We start from the raw sequence: 16505 nt of genomic DNA on the forward strand, positions 1-16505 counted from the left end.
ACACTAATGATGGCTTTTAGATGTTAAGTACCAAAAAAAACGCACTAGGCACGTCGTTGCGTCAATATCGCCACCTGTCTTTAGAAATGAGGTCTCAAATGCATTATCCCGATCCGATCTGACCGCACGCATGCTTCGCCGCAGAAGTAGGCAAGGGCTTACAATATGCCCTAAACGGTGGTAGCTAGGAAGTGTAGGGTAGCCGCTGTAACTATACTGAGACCTTAGAACTTACTATATCTCAAGGTGGGTGACGCATTTACGTTGTAGATGTCTATGGGTTCCAGTAACCACTTAACACCATGTGGGCTGTGAGCTCGTCTACTAATCTAAGCAATAAAAATAAAATAAAAAAATCGTGTGCTTCTTCCTATATCCCTGAACCGAAGAATTCAATTTAAGGTCGCCTCCTCCTTTTCAGACCACAAAAGATCCAAATATGCAACATAACGCAGTCAGGATTGAACCCCATCACTTGGGGCGAAGCGCTCGACATGGGTGAGTTTACGGAAAACACACCGAATTCAACCCGGATGCCGGAGTACCGTGGTCCGCACAATCCGAATGACGATCAAAATATTACAGACGCTTGAAGATACAGAGATAATCTATACTTCTATACTAATATTATAAAAAGAAAAGATTTGTTTGTTTGTTTGTATTGAATAGGCTCCGAAACTACGGAACCGATTTGAAAAAGGCTTTCACTTCTTACTAAAACTCCAATAATGTAACCCAAGGTGTAAAAAAATTACCTAAAATATTATTTACATCGCGTGCCCTATATGATGATAGAATAAAATACTGTACTACGACTTTGTAGAACACATTATTATTTAAAAAAAAGTGTCGCGACACCATATGTCTAACTATTATAGTTATGCTGCAATAAGTGTTATTTTATTTAAAAAAATAAAACAACGTCAAATATTGTTGAAATTTTTGTTAAAGACCCGAGCGGAGCCGGAGCGGGCCGCTAGCTTAAAACTATTTTTACAGTTCACGTTATTTCTATCGTTGGCGATCACGTAAACAGTTAACGCTTCGACTGCCATGTAGGTCACCGGTGCCCTACGCGGCGCGGACTAGAATTCATCCATACTACCTGGAGCCACTGCGTTCATCCACAGTGCGTTTCCAGAGATCTTTTTTGCCACGTACCATCCGGCTATGGAATGAGCTCCCCTCCACGGTGTTTCCCGAGTGCTATGACATGTCCTTCTTCAAACGAGGCTTGTGGAGAGTATTAAACGGTAGGCAGCGACTTGGCTCTACCCCAGCTGACGTCCATGAGTAACGGTAAACACTCACCATCAGATAGGCCGTACGCTCGTCTACATATAAGGGCAATAAAAAAATAAAACTTCACCAGGTCGCGTCCACGTACGAGAGTATCCTTTCTCCGTGTGCCTCTGGTATCCCGGTGGCTCGCCAAAGAAGACGAGGATCCAGCACGAGATAGCTCTCTTCTTCACGCACCTCTTGCCGGCGTATTTCGTGGACCTATTGCTGTTTCTCTTGGGCAAGAAGACTTTGTAAGTTCCTGTCTTTTATTATATTTGTTTTTATTAATCTATCTAACTAGATATAAATGGATATTTGTTTGTCTGTATACGTTCTTCGCGTACTTATACCACGTGGTCCATTACAATGGGGTCCACTAGAAACCCCATTCCACGAAGCCCGAAGCACGCGGCCAATGATCGGAAATGCTGAGAAGACATTAACAAAAAGATAAAATCCTGTCCAAACATTATGGTCCTGAATCTAACCAGTGAGTTAGTTAAACGCAGAGTTCAACGCGTTAAGATCCCCATTCGATTTTTCAGCATGATCAAAGTCCAGAAACGCATCAACTACGGCCTTGAAGTCCTACAGTACTACACGACGAAGAAGTGGCTCTTTAAGAATGACAATTTCTTGGCTCTGCGCACGAAGATATCGGCTGAGGACGACAGAATATTCTATACAGACATTCAGGTAACACTGACTTTGGCTGTGTGATTTATTGTGATTTGTGTTCCGAAGAAAATACGTAATTATATTTAATTAGAAAAATTGGTACCAGCTTGCGGGATTTGAATAACGACACAATTACATCGCTCGATACGAATGCACCGGGCGTCTTATCCTTTAGGCGCAAGGACTTCAGGCAGTATAGCCTCAGCGGATCGTAGTACCGAACGCGTTTGAACCCGTAGCTTGCGACGAAGGGCTCGTCGAGCGAATTAATCCACAGACACAACCCACTGAGTTTCTCGCCGGATCTTCTCAGTGGGACGCGTTTCGGATCCGGTGGTAGATTCTGCGAAGCACTGCTCTTGCTAGGGCCAGTGCTAGCAACACTCCCGGTTTGAGCCCCGTGAGCTCACCCACACATTAAGGAGTAGCTGAAATAGCTTCTCAAGGCTATCAATCAGCATAGGTAGGAAAAAAAAAATTTAATTGTCCAAGGAGACATAATCGTTTTAGACGTATACACAAGAGGGGAGTGGAATGAGATAATAGGGATGAGCGGACTGCGCTTTGACCCGAGTCGATCGTAGTCAATTTGTAAGACCCAAACCTCAAGATCGTGAATTTCTCACTCGGATTCTTGCTATGAGTCCAGAACAAGCGGCCACTTACTCTGCGTCGGTCACCGAGAGCCGGCTGCCACTGATGGTGTACCCGTTTTGTGTACAGGAGATCAACTGGAATGACTACATCAGAGAGTACATTAAGGGCGCCCGCGAATTTTGCTGCGACGAGGACCCTTCCACCTTACCGCAGGCGAGGAGACTCCAAAAACAGTAAGATTAGGTTTTTTTTTTTTATAGCTTTGATGGGTGGACGAACTCCCACCTGGTGTTAAGTGGTTACCGGAGCCCATAGACATCTACGACGTAAATGCCCACCTTGAGATATGAGTTCTAAGGTCTCAGTATGGTCACAACGGCTGCCCCTCCCTTCAAACCGAAACGCATTTCTGCTTCATGGCAAAAATAGACAGTAAAAAAGGTACGTATTTAATTGAATCTGCAATTTCGAAAAGAGCACATCTCTGAAAATGTAAAATGTTCAAGAAATGAAAAAAACTGGTTATTTTCTAAAGCAGGGTAAAATTTAAAATATTAACTTTTGAGTTATATTTTAGTGTTAATTAGCAATTGAAAATTACTGGAATTATTATAAAATGGGTGTAGGTAAGCCTCAGAACTACGTATTTGACAAAATATGCGACATGTGCCCATTTCGAAATTGCATATTCAATTAGAAAAATTGGTCCCAGCCTACGATCGTATCGCTTGATAATTCGAATGTTTCAAAATGGCTGAACAATGTCAATTCGTGGCACTGAAGATAGAAAAAATAAAAAGCTACTTTGACCGACGCTCGAATCAAAATAGCGTTTTGTTTAATGTTGTCTCGCAACAAAAGCGGCATGAGCTGCTGAGGTGAAAAAGATATTTAACTTCGATCAGTCAGAGACCATCCGCTGAGCTAATTGTTTTATTGTTACAGACTCTTCTACTTAGACTTCGCAGTTCGGCTAATAATCGTGTCATTGACAATATATGTCTCCTATTACTATTTACAAGTTCTATTTAATGTATTAGTTAAATAAATTAATTGAGAATGTCGACGGAGTTGTAAGAAAATATCGAATCATTGTTATTATAGATCGAGTACTTGTGGATATACTTTTTTTTTTAAACAGATTTTATGACCTGGTAACTAAGACCTTTAGGTCATGTCTTGTTTTAATTTATATATTTTATTTTTATGAATAATGATAATACGGAATGAAATGAAGATGATTAATTTGAGACATTAATCAACTGGGATGAAATTAAATGAGATGAGATGATATGGGATGAAATATAATCTGAGTTAAATGGTGGTTATTTACTGAGACTTTTTGGAGGATCCCAAGAAGTTACGTCCAGTAGCTTTGTTTCATTTTCCCACATTTGTGCACTTTCATGGATACTAAACAGTTAATAAACCACCGTTATTACACATTTAAACCTGAAGAAACACTAAATAGAAAAAATATAACAAATTACACAACTTCACTCCTCGCGTTCCCGTCAAAAAGTCACTTTGTGGAAACCTATACAAAACGCTCAATAGTGACTACCCGACATCAATGTAATAATGTTTATTGAATAAATCTCTTTAATAATCAATCAGCGGTTCTAGGTTTTTTATTTGTTTTATTAACAAGTGCTCCTTAATTTTAAATGAACCAAAAATCGATCGAGTATGATTTCGTATGGGGAATGTGACTTGAGTGACCAACACCATTGGAATGTGGTGGAAATTATGTAGTAATACTTCTAAGTAACTTTAAGTGATACTTATAAGAAGCTTTTGTAAGACGATTGTATGCAGCAGAGATGCGAATGTTGCGATGGATGTGTGGAGTAACGAGAATGGATAGAATACGGAATGAATATGTTAGAGGAAGTCTGAAAGTGGCGCCTGTGACAGAGAAGCTGAAAAGGGTGCGTTTGGGATAGTATAAACATGTGATGAGGCGAAATGAAAATGAGGTTGGTAAGAAAGCGTTAACTATGAATGTGGAAGGATATAGAGGAAGAGGTAAACCTAAGAAGAAATGGATGGATAGCGTGAAAGACGATAATATGTGTAAGAGGGGAGTGAGCGAAGAAATGGTGTATGATAGAGGAGTATGGAAGGAGAAAACATGTTGCGCCGACTCCAGGTGACTGGGAGAAGGGCAGGATAATGATAATGAAAGGCAAGAGGACTAAAACCTTTTCCAGCTCCAACAAGAAGTCCCGTTGGTCCGTTTAAGTTGAAGCAGTCACTGGAACATAAAGAAGACATACGCAAGCCAATAATAAAAAAAAGGCAGCTACCTTGACCGCATCACGGCAAACACAGGCAAGGTGTTAGTTATTAGTGCTCACAAGACTCCCTACCACCAGCTGTGTTTACTGAAATATTTGCATTACGATTTTTAATCAAAAGATTTTACTCCTTCATCTTAGTGGTCATTCGCAAATACGTACCTGATTCATTAGGCAAATTGGTACTAGCTTGTGGTTATCTGCAAATGAATATCCGCTATTCTTATTTTTTTATTGCTTAGGTGGGTGGACGAGCTCACAGCCCACCTGGTGCTAAGTGGCTACCGGAGCCCATAGACATCTACGACGTAAATGCGCCACCCATCTTGAGATATAAGTTCTAAGGTCTCAAGTATAGTTACAACGGCTACCCCACCCTTCAAACCGAAACGCATTACTGCTTCACGGCAGAAATAGGCAGGGTGGTGGTACCTACCACCCTAGGTCCTACCACCAGTAATGACGCAAATTATAATTGGTTTGATTTTTATTACACGATGTGGTATAACACGGTGATTTTACTACACAGTGATGTATGTATATTCCAAGTGCGGTATCCTCTTTAACTACCACTGGTGGTCCAGAGAAGGTTCCGTCTTCGTCACCAAAGCTCCCGGCCTGATTACTCTCTCGAGAGACCTCCTCGTCCCGAAATTAGGAGTGCATCGATCATTACCGACGACTGTGTCGGCGCCGCGGCGTACTGCCGTCTTTAGTTCGCAAAAAAACACCAAACGACACTACAATTATTGTGAATTGCGAGGTCATGAAAATTCGTTTAATGCGTTTCAAAGAATAAATATTTGAGACGAGACGGGAGACGCAGAACTCGTATCGAGGGCCCGAGGAGGGAGAGGGAGAAAGAACAAAAACACTAATTATAAATACATTCGTCGGCTGCGTTTGACTGGCGAGCAATACGGAAAATTGTTTATGAGAATGCCTAGTGACAATGTATGTATTGTGAAGGGTAGCCATCATACAAACGCAAGAAAATTAGGAAGTAAGTTTATTTATATTATATACCGAGCGGGTAACATTGCTCGGTAGACTGACGGTCCGAATGATGTTGTTTGGAACTTGTATATATGTACGCTTATCTTGAAAATGTCGTAAGCGAGATTCAGGCATCTGTCAAATATCTTGAGTTCTACGATGGCTGTCAGACAAGTCTTACACGAAATAAGAGAGCTATTATCGCCACTCCACCACGACCGACGGCTGCGTCGAAAAAACGACTGCGAGTCAAATGAACTCCTCTCAAATAACTAGTATAACTATACTGAGACCTTAGAATTAATATCTTAAAGTGTTTGTCGGTATCTACGTTGTAGATGTCATAGGCTCCGGTAACCACTTGACACCAGGTGGGCCGTGAGCTCGTCCATCCATCAATAAAAAATAAAAAAATAAATCACCATAAAAATGGATAGCCACATGTGACGTCATCATTGTCATTGGTGTTTGTCTAGTAAGGATTTAAACGTGATTGAAATTGAATATGAACGATTGCATCTTCTTATTTCTTACTTCCTAATATAATTACTGGTGGTAGGTTCATTCCCGATCCTGCGGACAGAATGGAAAGCAGTCGACGTCGCCCAAAACACGTCATCTCGGATCCTCCCGATCCACTAACGGTGCTTCTAGGTACTTCAAGCACCGGTCACCGTTCTCGTCGAACCCGTCGCTTGCGACGAAGGGCTCGACGAGTAAATTAACTCTCAGACACAGCCCACTGAGTTTGTCGCCGGATTTTCTCAGTGGGTCGCGATTCCGATCCGGTGGTAGATTCTGCGAAGCACGACTCTTGCTAGGGTTCGTGTTAGCATCGTCGTCAGTTTTGAGCCCCGTGAGCTCGCCTACTAGTACCGGTTACGCTGGAATAGCCGCTCCAGGCTACAAGCTTAGGTAGGGAAAAAAAAAAGGTGGTAGGACCTGTTGTTTACTGGTGGTAGGACCTCTGGTCTAGTGGTGATAGGACCTCTTGTGAGTCCGCACGAGTAGGTACCACCACTCCGCCTATTTCTGCCGTGAAGCAGTAATGCATTTTGGTTTGAAGTGTGGAGCAGCCGTTGTAAGTAAACTTGAGACCTTAGAACTCATATCTCAAGGTGGGTGGCGCATTTACGTTGTAGATGTCTATGGCCTCCAGTACCCACTTAACACCAGGTGGGCTGTGAGCTCGTCTACTCATCTAAGCAATTAATAAAATATATTCTAAAATCAGATATGCGAAACTCGATGAACCATAAATAATTTGCTTTTAACACTTCTGATATATTAAAAAACGAATTATAAGCTCCTATAAGTTAATGTGCTAAAATAAACGCAAAAGTCCGCGAAGCTCGCCCGCTCAAGCTTATTATTATGTGAAGCACAATTCCGAAGTTTTTGTCAGCGCAATTTGCGAAGAGCAAAGATATTATTAACTAAACGATATTGACAGCTTTTAAGCTCGCTCGTATGTTCACGCTGCGAACTTTTTTCGGCAGACAGAGCGGGTAATTGTTGTCAGTTAATTTTGAACATTGTGTAGCTGGTGGCTTGTATGATTCTAAGGGGCTCAACCGCAATACCAATACTGCTATCCGCTTTGAGGCGCGGGGTCAAGTCTCAAACAGGTTATACAGTGACGGTCCTGACCTTCGAACCACCACCACCACCCGTCACCACGGGTTCCAGGTGGCAAACAAACGCAGTCCTCCATCACTCCACTGCAATTTGACACAAAAAATAAGAAGTATAAAATAAAAACGATTTAAGCCTATTAAAATGTTCCCAGAATTCAGTCTACGACACATGACCCGTTTCGTATTGAGAAAAACTATAAACTTGTATTAGTGATGTGCGAAGCGAGTGGCCTTCTTGTCGATAAATGATTTAGTGTCGGGACAAGGAAGAAGTAGCGTATTCATTAGCAATGCGAGGGGAACAAAGAGGCGTGATGCGTTTTGTAAGTCAGTATCGCACCAACCTTCAACGGTAGACAGCAGCCTGACTGGCATTGCTGATGTCCATGGGCGACGGTAACCACTCTACATCAGGTGGGCCGTATGCTCGTCTGCCTACAAGGGCAAAAAACTTTGGTTTCTCTCACGTTACATTATTAAATTACCATTTATTCCCCTATCTATTGGCTGGTAGCCCATTTTTTTCTGGCATGGGGCCGAACCTCGTATGAGGCTTCCACGCCTAGGAGGCGCGCGGAGTATGTAGGACTTGACTGTCTACAGACGTTCAGAACAGACTGCCGGTTCAAGGATGTTTAAGGGCCCTAGCCACCAAACGACTCCCCTTGCATTCTCTTACCCGACGTCCGATCTCCACCTGGGGTCAGAACCCAGTTAGAGAAAGGGGTTCCCGTGGTCAACACTACAACCAGAATCGCGGCGCCACTCTATGGCAGACAACTCTATGTCGGCCGTCTCGGGATGACGGGCCGCCCCGGGCGATGCCGCTGGTGTCTCGGAATACCCCACTGGTAGACTAAGTGGTGTTTCAGCTACGCGCAGACGGCTCAACTTAAGAGAATTTGCTAATACTAGCTATAGCAAGAGTAGTGCTTCGCAGAATCTACCACCGGATCGGAATCGCGACCCACTGAGCAGATCCGAAACTCCGTAGGTTAAATTACAATTAAAATTACACGTCACACCACAAAACACAAACTAAATTATCGATGTTTTCACATAAAATCTTTCCAATCACTAATTGAGCTCCGTAACTAAGCCGCTTGCAAAACATTTATAACGTTCGCCCGGAGTTCAACTCATTATATTACCAAACGAAAGTTCTTTAAAATCCGACACAGAGGCTTGGCACCTCGAAATACCACCTCAGCTTTTAAAAGCTGCTACAGGTTTCGTGCGAAGCTCCAAGATGAAGGGCAGAGAATCGGGACTCACATGAGATCACATTTGTCGAAGTGTCGACTGAGAAATGCAATCCCTTGAAATTTTTTGTTAGCAGAGTACGATGCATGGAGGTTTTTTTATTGCTTCTATGTGTGGACGAGATCCCAGCCCACCTGGTGTTAAGTGGTTACTGTAGCCCAAAAGCATCTACAACGTAAATGCGCCACCCACTTTGAGATATAAGTTCTAAGGTCTCAGTATAGTTACAGCGACTACCCCACCCTACGAACCGAAACGCATAACTGCTTCACAGCAGAAATAGGCAGGGTGGTGGTACCTACCCGTGCGGACTCACATGAGGTCCTACCTTCAGTAATTACGCAAATTATAATTTTGCGGGTTTGATTTTTATTATACGATGTTATTCCTTCACTGTGGAAGTCAATCGTGAACATTTGTTAAGTATGTCCAAAGTGTGGATTGCGGACTCACAGGAGGTCCTAGCACCAGTCGACTACACCATTAAACTTAATTGAAGATCAATTAAAAACATCGAACTGTTAATGCTAATACCAAATAAAACGCGCCTTTAATTACAAAGATAAATGTTGCGTAATAAGCGAAATGTCGCTTAAGCCAAATAACTTTTCACCCCTCGATATATACAAAAGCACAACTGTACAAACAAACAATCTAACAAAACTGACTGATCCCTAATAGTACGGCTCCCATTCTTCCCCGCCCTGACGTGACACGTGTCAACTGACATTGCTATTGTCCGTTTGTGTTCCGGCGGAATTTACCTGTTGTATTTAAATAATGAGTTCTGTAGATTTTTAATGGCTTGACTTAATAAGGCATATAATGGCACACGGAAGGGTATCGTTTGACCTATCCCCTCCAAGCATTGCGGTTCTATTTCGAAAGATGGATGAGAAGATTCCTATTAATTTATTTATTTTTTATTACTTAAGTGGGTGGATGAGCTCACGGCCCACCTGGTGTTAAGTTTTGATCGGATTCCATAGACATCTACGTAATGCTCTCGTACGCAGTACCTTAGAATATTGCTGCATTGTGTGGAATCCTTACTATGAAATATACAAGAAACGATTGGAAAGTGTCCAGAAACGGTTTCTATGGTATTTGTCTTACAACTACAATCTGGGTAGGAAGTTACCCAGCTATGAAGATAGACTTTGCCACTTTAATTTAGACTCTCTTCTAAACCGGAGAAAACTAATGGGGGGTATATTTCTGTACAAATTAATTCATGGAATAACCGACACACCTAATTTATTAACCCAGATAAAAATATCAGCCCCTAAGTACCTACCAAGAACGAAGAAATATAAACCGTTTATAAGAAAGCCCGCTCGTTCGAATTTAGGTGCTTACTCTCCCTTAAACAGAATCCTTTGGGACTACAATAATGTCCACGGTAGCGCTGTCTCCGTCAATGTTCCTTCGGAGTTGTCCGATTGCGCTGAACTTATTTTAAGTGAAATAGATGTTTTTTCAAATTGTCTCACTACTTACAGGAAAAATCTGTCGCGGATCATCTCCCAATTAAATTAATCTTAAGCAATGAATGAAATGTATCCAAATCTTAGCTGTATATTTTATTTTTATTTGTGATGTTAATGAACTGTCGATTGCACCTATAATTGAGCTGACATCTGCCATGAACTTTTGTCAATTTGTCAATGTTTTGTATTGATGATCACTTTGTTGGTGCAACTTATTAAATAAATAAATAAATCTACAACGTATAAGCCATCTACCTTCCGATATGAGTTCTAAGGTCTCAGTATAGTTACAACGGCTGCCGAACTAAACCTCGAGACAGTTTGGATCTTCTCTTCCATTCCACTACGTCAACAAAGATAATGACGTTAGTATCGATGACGTCACCGTATATTAAAAACGGAACCCTACGAGTTCCCTCTGAGAAATAATACACGGTACGCTGTTTCGACTTACGTTCTCTGACAAAAGCTTCTGCCGTTTCCTGTGCTTTGAATACGGCTTTTTGGCTATTCGCGCTACGTCCTTGTTCGTGGAAAAATGTTGATATTTATTGCTTTCTGATGAAACTTGGTCGCAATTCTCGGCAGCTATCTCTAGTTGCCTCTCAAAAACCGATCTCTCCATTATTAAACAGAGTACATAAATATATTGCAGAAGGCCAATCGTTTCACCGCATTCTTGATTCTATACCGAAAGTCTGAAGATGCATTTCGTGATACACATTTGAGACACGACTGAGCCAAGACAGGGGATATGTGTTTGAAATCGCATTATTTGTTGGATAGCGCACGACATCCTTGCAGCAGGAGGCTTTTTTTTCCTACCGTAATTGCGTAATTACTGGTGGCAGGACCTCTTGTGAGTCCGCACGGGTAGGTACCACCGCCTATTTCTCCCGTGAAGCAGTAATGCGTTTCGGTTTGAAGGGTGAAGCAGCCGTTGTAACTATACTGAGACCTCAGAACTCATATGTCAAGGTAGATGGCGGCATTTACGTTGTAGATGTCTATGGGCTCCAGTAACCACTTAACACCAAGTGGACTGTGAGCTCGTCTACACATCTAAGCAATAAATAAATAAAAATACCTAATCTGATGGTCTTGACAGACCATTTCAGCGTAACCGGGCTAGTAGGTGAGCTCACGGGGTTCAAGCCTGACGTTGTTGCTAACACGAACCCTAGCAAGAGCTGTGCTTCGCAGAATCTACCACCGGTTCGGAAACGCGACCCACTGAGAAAATCCGGCGAGAAACTCAGTGGGCTGTGTCTGTGGGTTAATTTACTCGCCGAGCCCTTCGTGCAAGCGACGGGTTCGACGAGAACGATGACCGGCAGCAGGAAGCGACAGAATGGCTGCAGACTCCCGCGTGTACCTATAATACACCCTATGATCTAGGTACTATCTAGGATCTAGGTAGGATCTATTTAGGTACACAGAACAATCAGAATCTTTGAAAGTCATTGTCACCAACTTCAAGATGTCTGATTAACTTGGAAATTCGCACGTGCATCAGGGATCAATAACAATACATTTATTTCTACCACTACGCTCTATATGCGGACCAGGGTCAATGTAATAAAATAAATAATAGTTTAAAAAAACTAACAAAATATTCTATAAAAGCGCATTGTGTTAGTTTTTTTAAACTATTATTTATTTTTCATTTTTTAATTGAATTTCAATTTTTTCAATTTTTTTTAAATATTGATTTTTCATCGGTCCTTAATAAGTATACTAAATTTCCAGTTAATACGTCTGAAGTTAATAATAAAAGCGTATTAAAAAGGAATGAAATCAATTGCTATTTAAGCGTGGTTTTTTTAAACTAGATAATATTGTCTAGAATGGAAATATCGCGACTGGTGGTAGGTACCTTATAGCGTTAGGTAAAGCGTTGTGGTTAGGTAAAGCGTAGTTCAGAGAGGCGGGGAAGCTTTGCCAACAAAATAGAGCGTCGCTTCTCACTAGCCTGTTATAAAACTTTGAGATAAGTCGGCACCAGACCAAGCTTAGCGCTGTTTGCCAACAAAACAAGCTAAGGCCATCGGTATTTTGTCTATATGGTAATAAAGAGAGCTAAAAAAAACATTATCCCTTGTTTATGATCGTGGTAAAATAGTCCAGGACCACCCGTCACATACGTGAGACCTTGTATAGGCTGGTTGGTGTTCATTAAAATTTTACGTTGACTTCAAATGATAATAATGATTTAGTTAGTACGCTGTATCATCTGCTAAATTAGCGGAATTAGCAGTTCGGTGTGAATTCAGCCCGTCACTTTTCCCGGGATAAAAAGTTGCATAAGTCGCTCTACATTCCATAATTTAACAGTCGAGATGTAGATACTTTGAGTAGTACATATATTTATTTATTACACCCCATGTAAAAATTATATTGGCAGACTTAATGCCTAAGGCATTCTCTACCAGTCGACCAAAGGTAGAACAGAGAAAATAATGGTAGGCGCAACGAAATTTATATTAGATTACAAATACTTAAAAGCGTAATATTATACATATTGTTACGCTGGTATGAGTAACGTCATCTATCGCCGAATAGCCGAAACGGATATCAAAGGATCTAGTAACATCTAGAACGCTCGAGAAGTACAACACCATCTATTGTCAGATAGCGGAAACACACATCGAAAATACGCGACTTGTGAGGAATGTTCTCGATAAATCTAGAGATCTATCGAGATTATAAAAGCGTTGCAGAGATGGCACGAAAGCAGTTAGTAATCGGAACTACTCGAAGCGAAACAGCGAACGGATTACCTGAAACGAAGCGGAAGAAGTGAATTAATAATTTTAAAGTGTTCTAAGTGCTAATATAGTTTTAACTTGTACTTTGGTGGAACTTTTATTTATCCCGAACCTCGAAAGCAGTATCGCCTTTTGAGCGTAGGCTTTCGTCAATAATTCTGACGGCGAGTCATGAGGTACTGCTATTGTCAATCCCAGCGACGGATACCTTCAAGGCTGGGGACGTGGGCAGAATCCAAAAAAAAGTAACATGACCAGTTCTGAAGTTGTGACCCTTGGTCGCGGATCACAAAACAACACTCTGTACGTCGTAAGGCAGTGTTTACACGAGCGAAGGCGGGACGTGTGACATTTGTCGACAAATAATCAATGTGTGCTCGCCGTAGTCTCGCGCTAACGCTTCGTTCAAATAAAACTTGACAAAACTTAGGTGCTCATGATACGATTGCAACTAGGTGAACAGAATATTTAAGGACAGAGTGTGTAATGTTGAAATCCGTATCTATAAATTCTTTTTTTTTTATTGCTTAGATGTGTGGACGAGCTCACAGCCCACCTGGTGTTAAGTGGTTACTGGAGCCCATAGACATCTACAGCGTAAATGCGCCACACACTTTGAGATATAAGTTCTAAGATCTCAGTATAGTTCCAACGGCTGCCCTACCCTTCAAACCGAAACGCATTATTGCTTCACGGCAGAAATAGGTGGGGCGGTGGTACCTACCCGTGCGGACTCACAAGAGATCCTACCACCAGTAAAGAGATCCTACCACCAGTAAAGAGGTCCTACCACCAGTACAGAGGTCCTACCACCAGTAAAGAGGTCCTACCACCAGTAAAGAGGTCCTACCACCAGTAAAGAGGTCCTACCACCAGTAATTCGATGTGTGTTTGTTTCCTTTATTTCCCCTACCTATTCGCTGGTAGCCTAAGAGGCTATTCTCGCGGACGGGTAGGTAAGCTCACGGGCTCAATCTGTGAGATTTGTTAAATATTGACCCCGAAATAGCTTGGAGTGATTTCGATAAATTTTCAGGAGTTCTCCAGACTGGCCTAACGGGTGATCCGTTTAAGCCAAATCAAGGATCATACAGTAGGCGGGCAGGGTTTGATCAGCATTAAATAATGACCAAACCCTGCTGACGAAGAGAACGGGTCTTATAAAATTACTAGCTGTACCCGTCCGCTTTGCTGAGCATTTAAAATTAACATTATTATTTCTCACCCCCACAAAGATTCTCAGCATAAACGCCTCCGCAACTGGTGTAGGGAGTTCAACAGTCATATAAATATTAGCTTATTCGTTAAGTACATGTATTTTCTACATGGATACCAAGTTTCAAGTCAATCGGATGCATGGTTCAGTAGTTATAACGGAACATCCGTAAAAACCCATCGATATATTACCACTAAAAACCACTGTAGATTTATATATTAGTATAGATTTACTGGTGGTAGGACCTCTTGCGAGTTCGCGCAGGTAGGTACTACCGCACTGCCTATTTCTGCCGTGAAGCAGTAATGCGTTTCGGTTTGAAGGGTGGGACAGCCGTTGTAACTATACTGAGATCTTAGAACTTATATCTCAAGGTGGGTAGCGCATTTACGTTGTAGATGTCCATGGGCTCCAGTAACCACTTAACACCAGGTGGGCTGTAATGTCGTCCACCTATCTAAGCAAAAAAAAAAGATAATCTGGTCCAGTCACAAATCTACCTGAATAGAGCAGAAAGGGAACTACCACCATGCTACCTGTAACTGCTGTACAATCCACCCCTTTAAAGAGAGACATGCGGTCGACGATTAGCACATTTTCGTTAAGTTTACAAGCTTCATTATTCGCTTAACACGAGTTACACTGTCAACCCTAATTGGGTGGAAGAAACCCAATAACCCGTGTGTAAATAAAAGACTGGCTTGTAAAATGAGTATTCGCCTTTATTCTAATTTTAATATAATTTATTTACAATTTGCTATGCACGGGGCTAAAAGGCTAGAAGGGAACCTTCCCTATGGCAACCCTGCCATGAACAAATCTTAAAATAAAAGCACCCCACGCTTTTTTTACAATAAAATAATTTTTTCTTAGACTATTTTAATTCAAATTTATTAAAATTTATATTATATAATTACAGGTTTATTTTCATCTTTTTAAAAAAAGAAAATATACAACTTATTTGTATATCGAACTACATTGTTTCATTAAATTGAAAGTTCATTGGTAGATCGCAGTGTTTCGTCAGTAGACAGTAGATCTTTGTTCTAATCAAGCTAGCCACCTCTGAGAACTATCTGCAACACCTTCGAAGGTTGTCAAGATACCTTCAAACACATGAAAGCGATTACCTTTTGGGAATCACAAAGCTTCATTCACGGTTTTATCTATAGAAATTCGAGTCTCCTTTGTTCGAGATTCCAAAACTGTCCCATGCCGGGTAAGGATCTTATTGTTATCATTCGCTTTATTGAATTTCCGTAAGTCGTATTGTTTGGGACACAATCCGGTCCACGCCGAGTATTCAGTATTAATATCCAAATAATATAAATTTATCATGTGTGAAAACGAATTATATACGTGCTCAACAAATGTTCACGATTGACTTCCACGGAGAAGGAATAACATCGTGTAATAAAAATCAAACCCGCAAAATTATAATTTGCATAATTACGGGTAGTGAGGCCCCTTGTGAGTCCGTACGGGTAGGTACCACCACCCTGCCTATTTCTGCCGTGAAGCAGTAATGCGTTTCGGTTTGAAGGGTGAGCCAACCGTTGTAACTATACTGAGACCTTAGAACTTATATCTCAGGGTGGGTGGCGCATTTACGTTGTGGATGTCTATGGGCTCCAGAAACCACTCAACACCAGGTGGGCTGTGAACTCGTTCCCCATCTATGCAATAAAAAATTACTCACAACACCCAAGAGTGACTCGATTGAGAAGAAGAAGATACTATTATTACTTATACTAGTGGTCCCGCAGTAGTCGAAATTCGACTATAATTAATTGATATTATAAGTTTCAACATTATTATGGTCCTATTGTTACAGATTTCGCCAAGACTACACTATAGACAAATACTCGTAATATTAAAGATTAACAATACTAACCTGTTCTCAATTTGACTACAGACTTTAAGCAATAACATTTGACAATAAACAAAGAGTATACGTGTGTGTGTCAAATACATGGTAGTGTGTGTAATGTTTTCTTTATTGATTTAATGTATCTTTTATGCATTATTTAAAAAATATATTAGCATTGTGCACTTCTTCTCTATATCCTCTATAAGAGTGGAAAATTTCATAACTCCTCCGTCCGCGCAATTTTCGTAAAAAGGGATACAAAGTTTTTGCTTCACGTATATATAGATCAGATACTTCGGCGTACAAACAGCCGAACTGGCGAGGAGTTACGCACCGCATAAAACATTGTTATTGCAATGCCTTAGTTCTTTTAATATCCGCTATAAGTCTTACAAAAACTGCACCA

At 41.2% G+C, this 16505-nt stretch overlaps 1 protein-coding gene across 2 annotated transcripts in view; it reads left to right on the forward strand.

Annotated features, from left to right (window-relative positions):
* Positions 1 to 4172, forward strand: part of LOC101744406 (putative fatty acyl-CoA reductase CG5065) — a 39435-nt gene extending 35263 nt beyond the window's left edge. For both annotated transcript variants that reach the window (XM_062675423.1, XM_012690238.4), the window contains exons 9-13: positions 422 to 498; positions 1373 to 1535; positions 1830 to 1980; positions 2686 to 2792; positions 3505 to 4172. In XM_062675423.1, coding sequence (XP_062531407.1) covers positions 422 to 498; positions 1373 to 1535; positions 1830 to 1980; positions 2686 to 2792; positions 3505 to 3607 — 601 coding nt within the window. In that variant the 3' untranslated portion in view covers positions 3608 to 4172. The remainder of the gene's footprint in view (positions 1 to 421; positions 499 to 1372; positions 1536 to 1829; positions 1981 to 2685; positions 2793 to 3504) is intronic.
* Positions 4173 to 16505: the final 12333 nt, after the last annotated feature.

The sequence above is a fragment of the Bombyx mori genome, chromosome 23, assembly GCF_030269925.1.
Source record: "Bombyx mori chromosome 23, ASM3026992v2".
Classification (NCBI taxonomy): domain Eukaryota; kingdom Metazoa; phylum Arthropoda; class Insecta; order Lepidoptera; family Bombycidae; genus Bombyx; species Bombyx mori.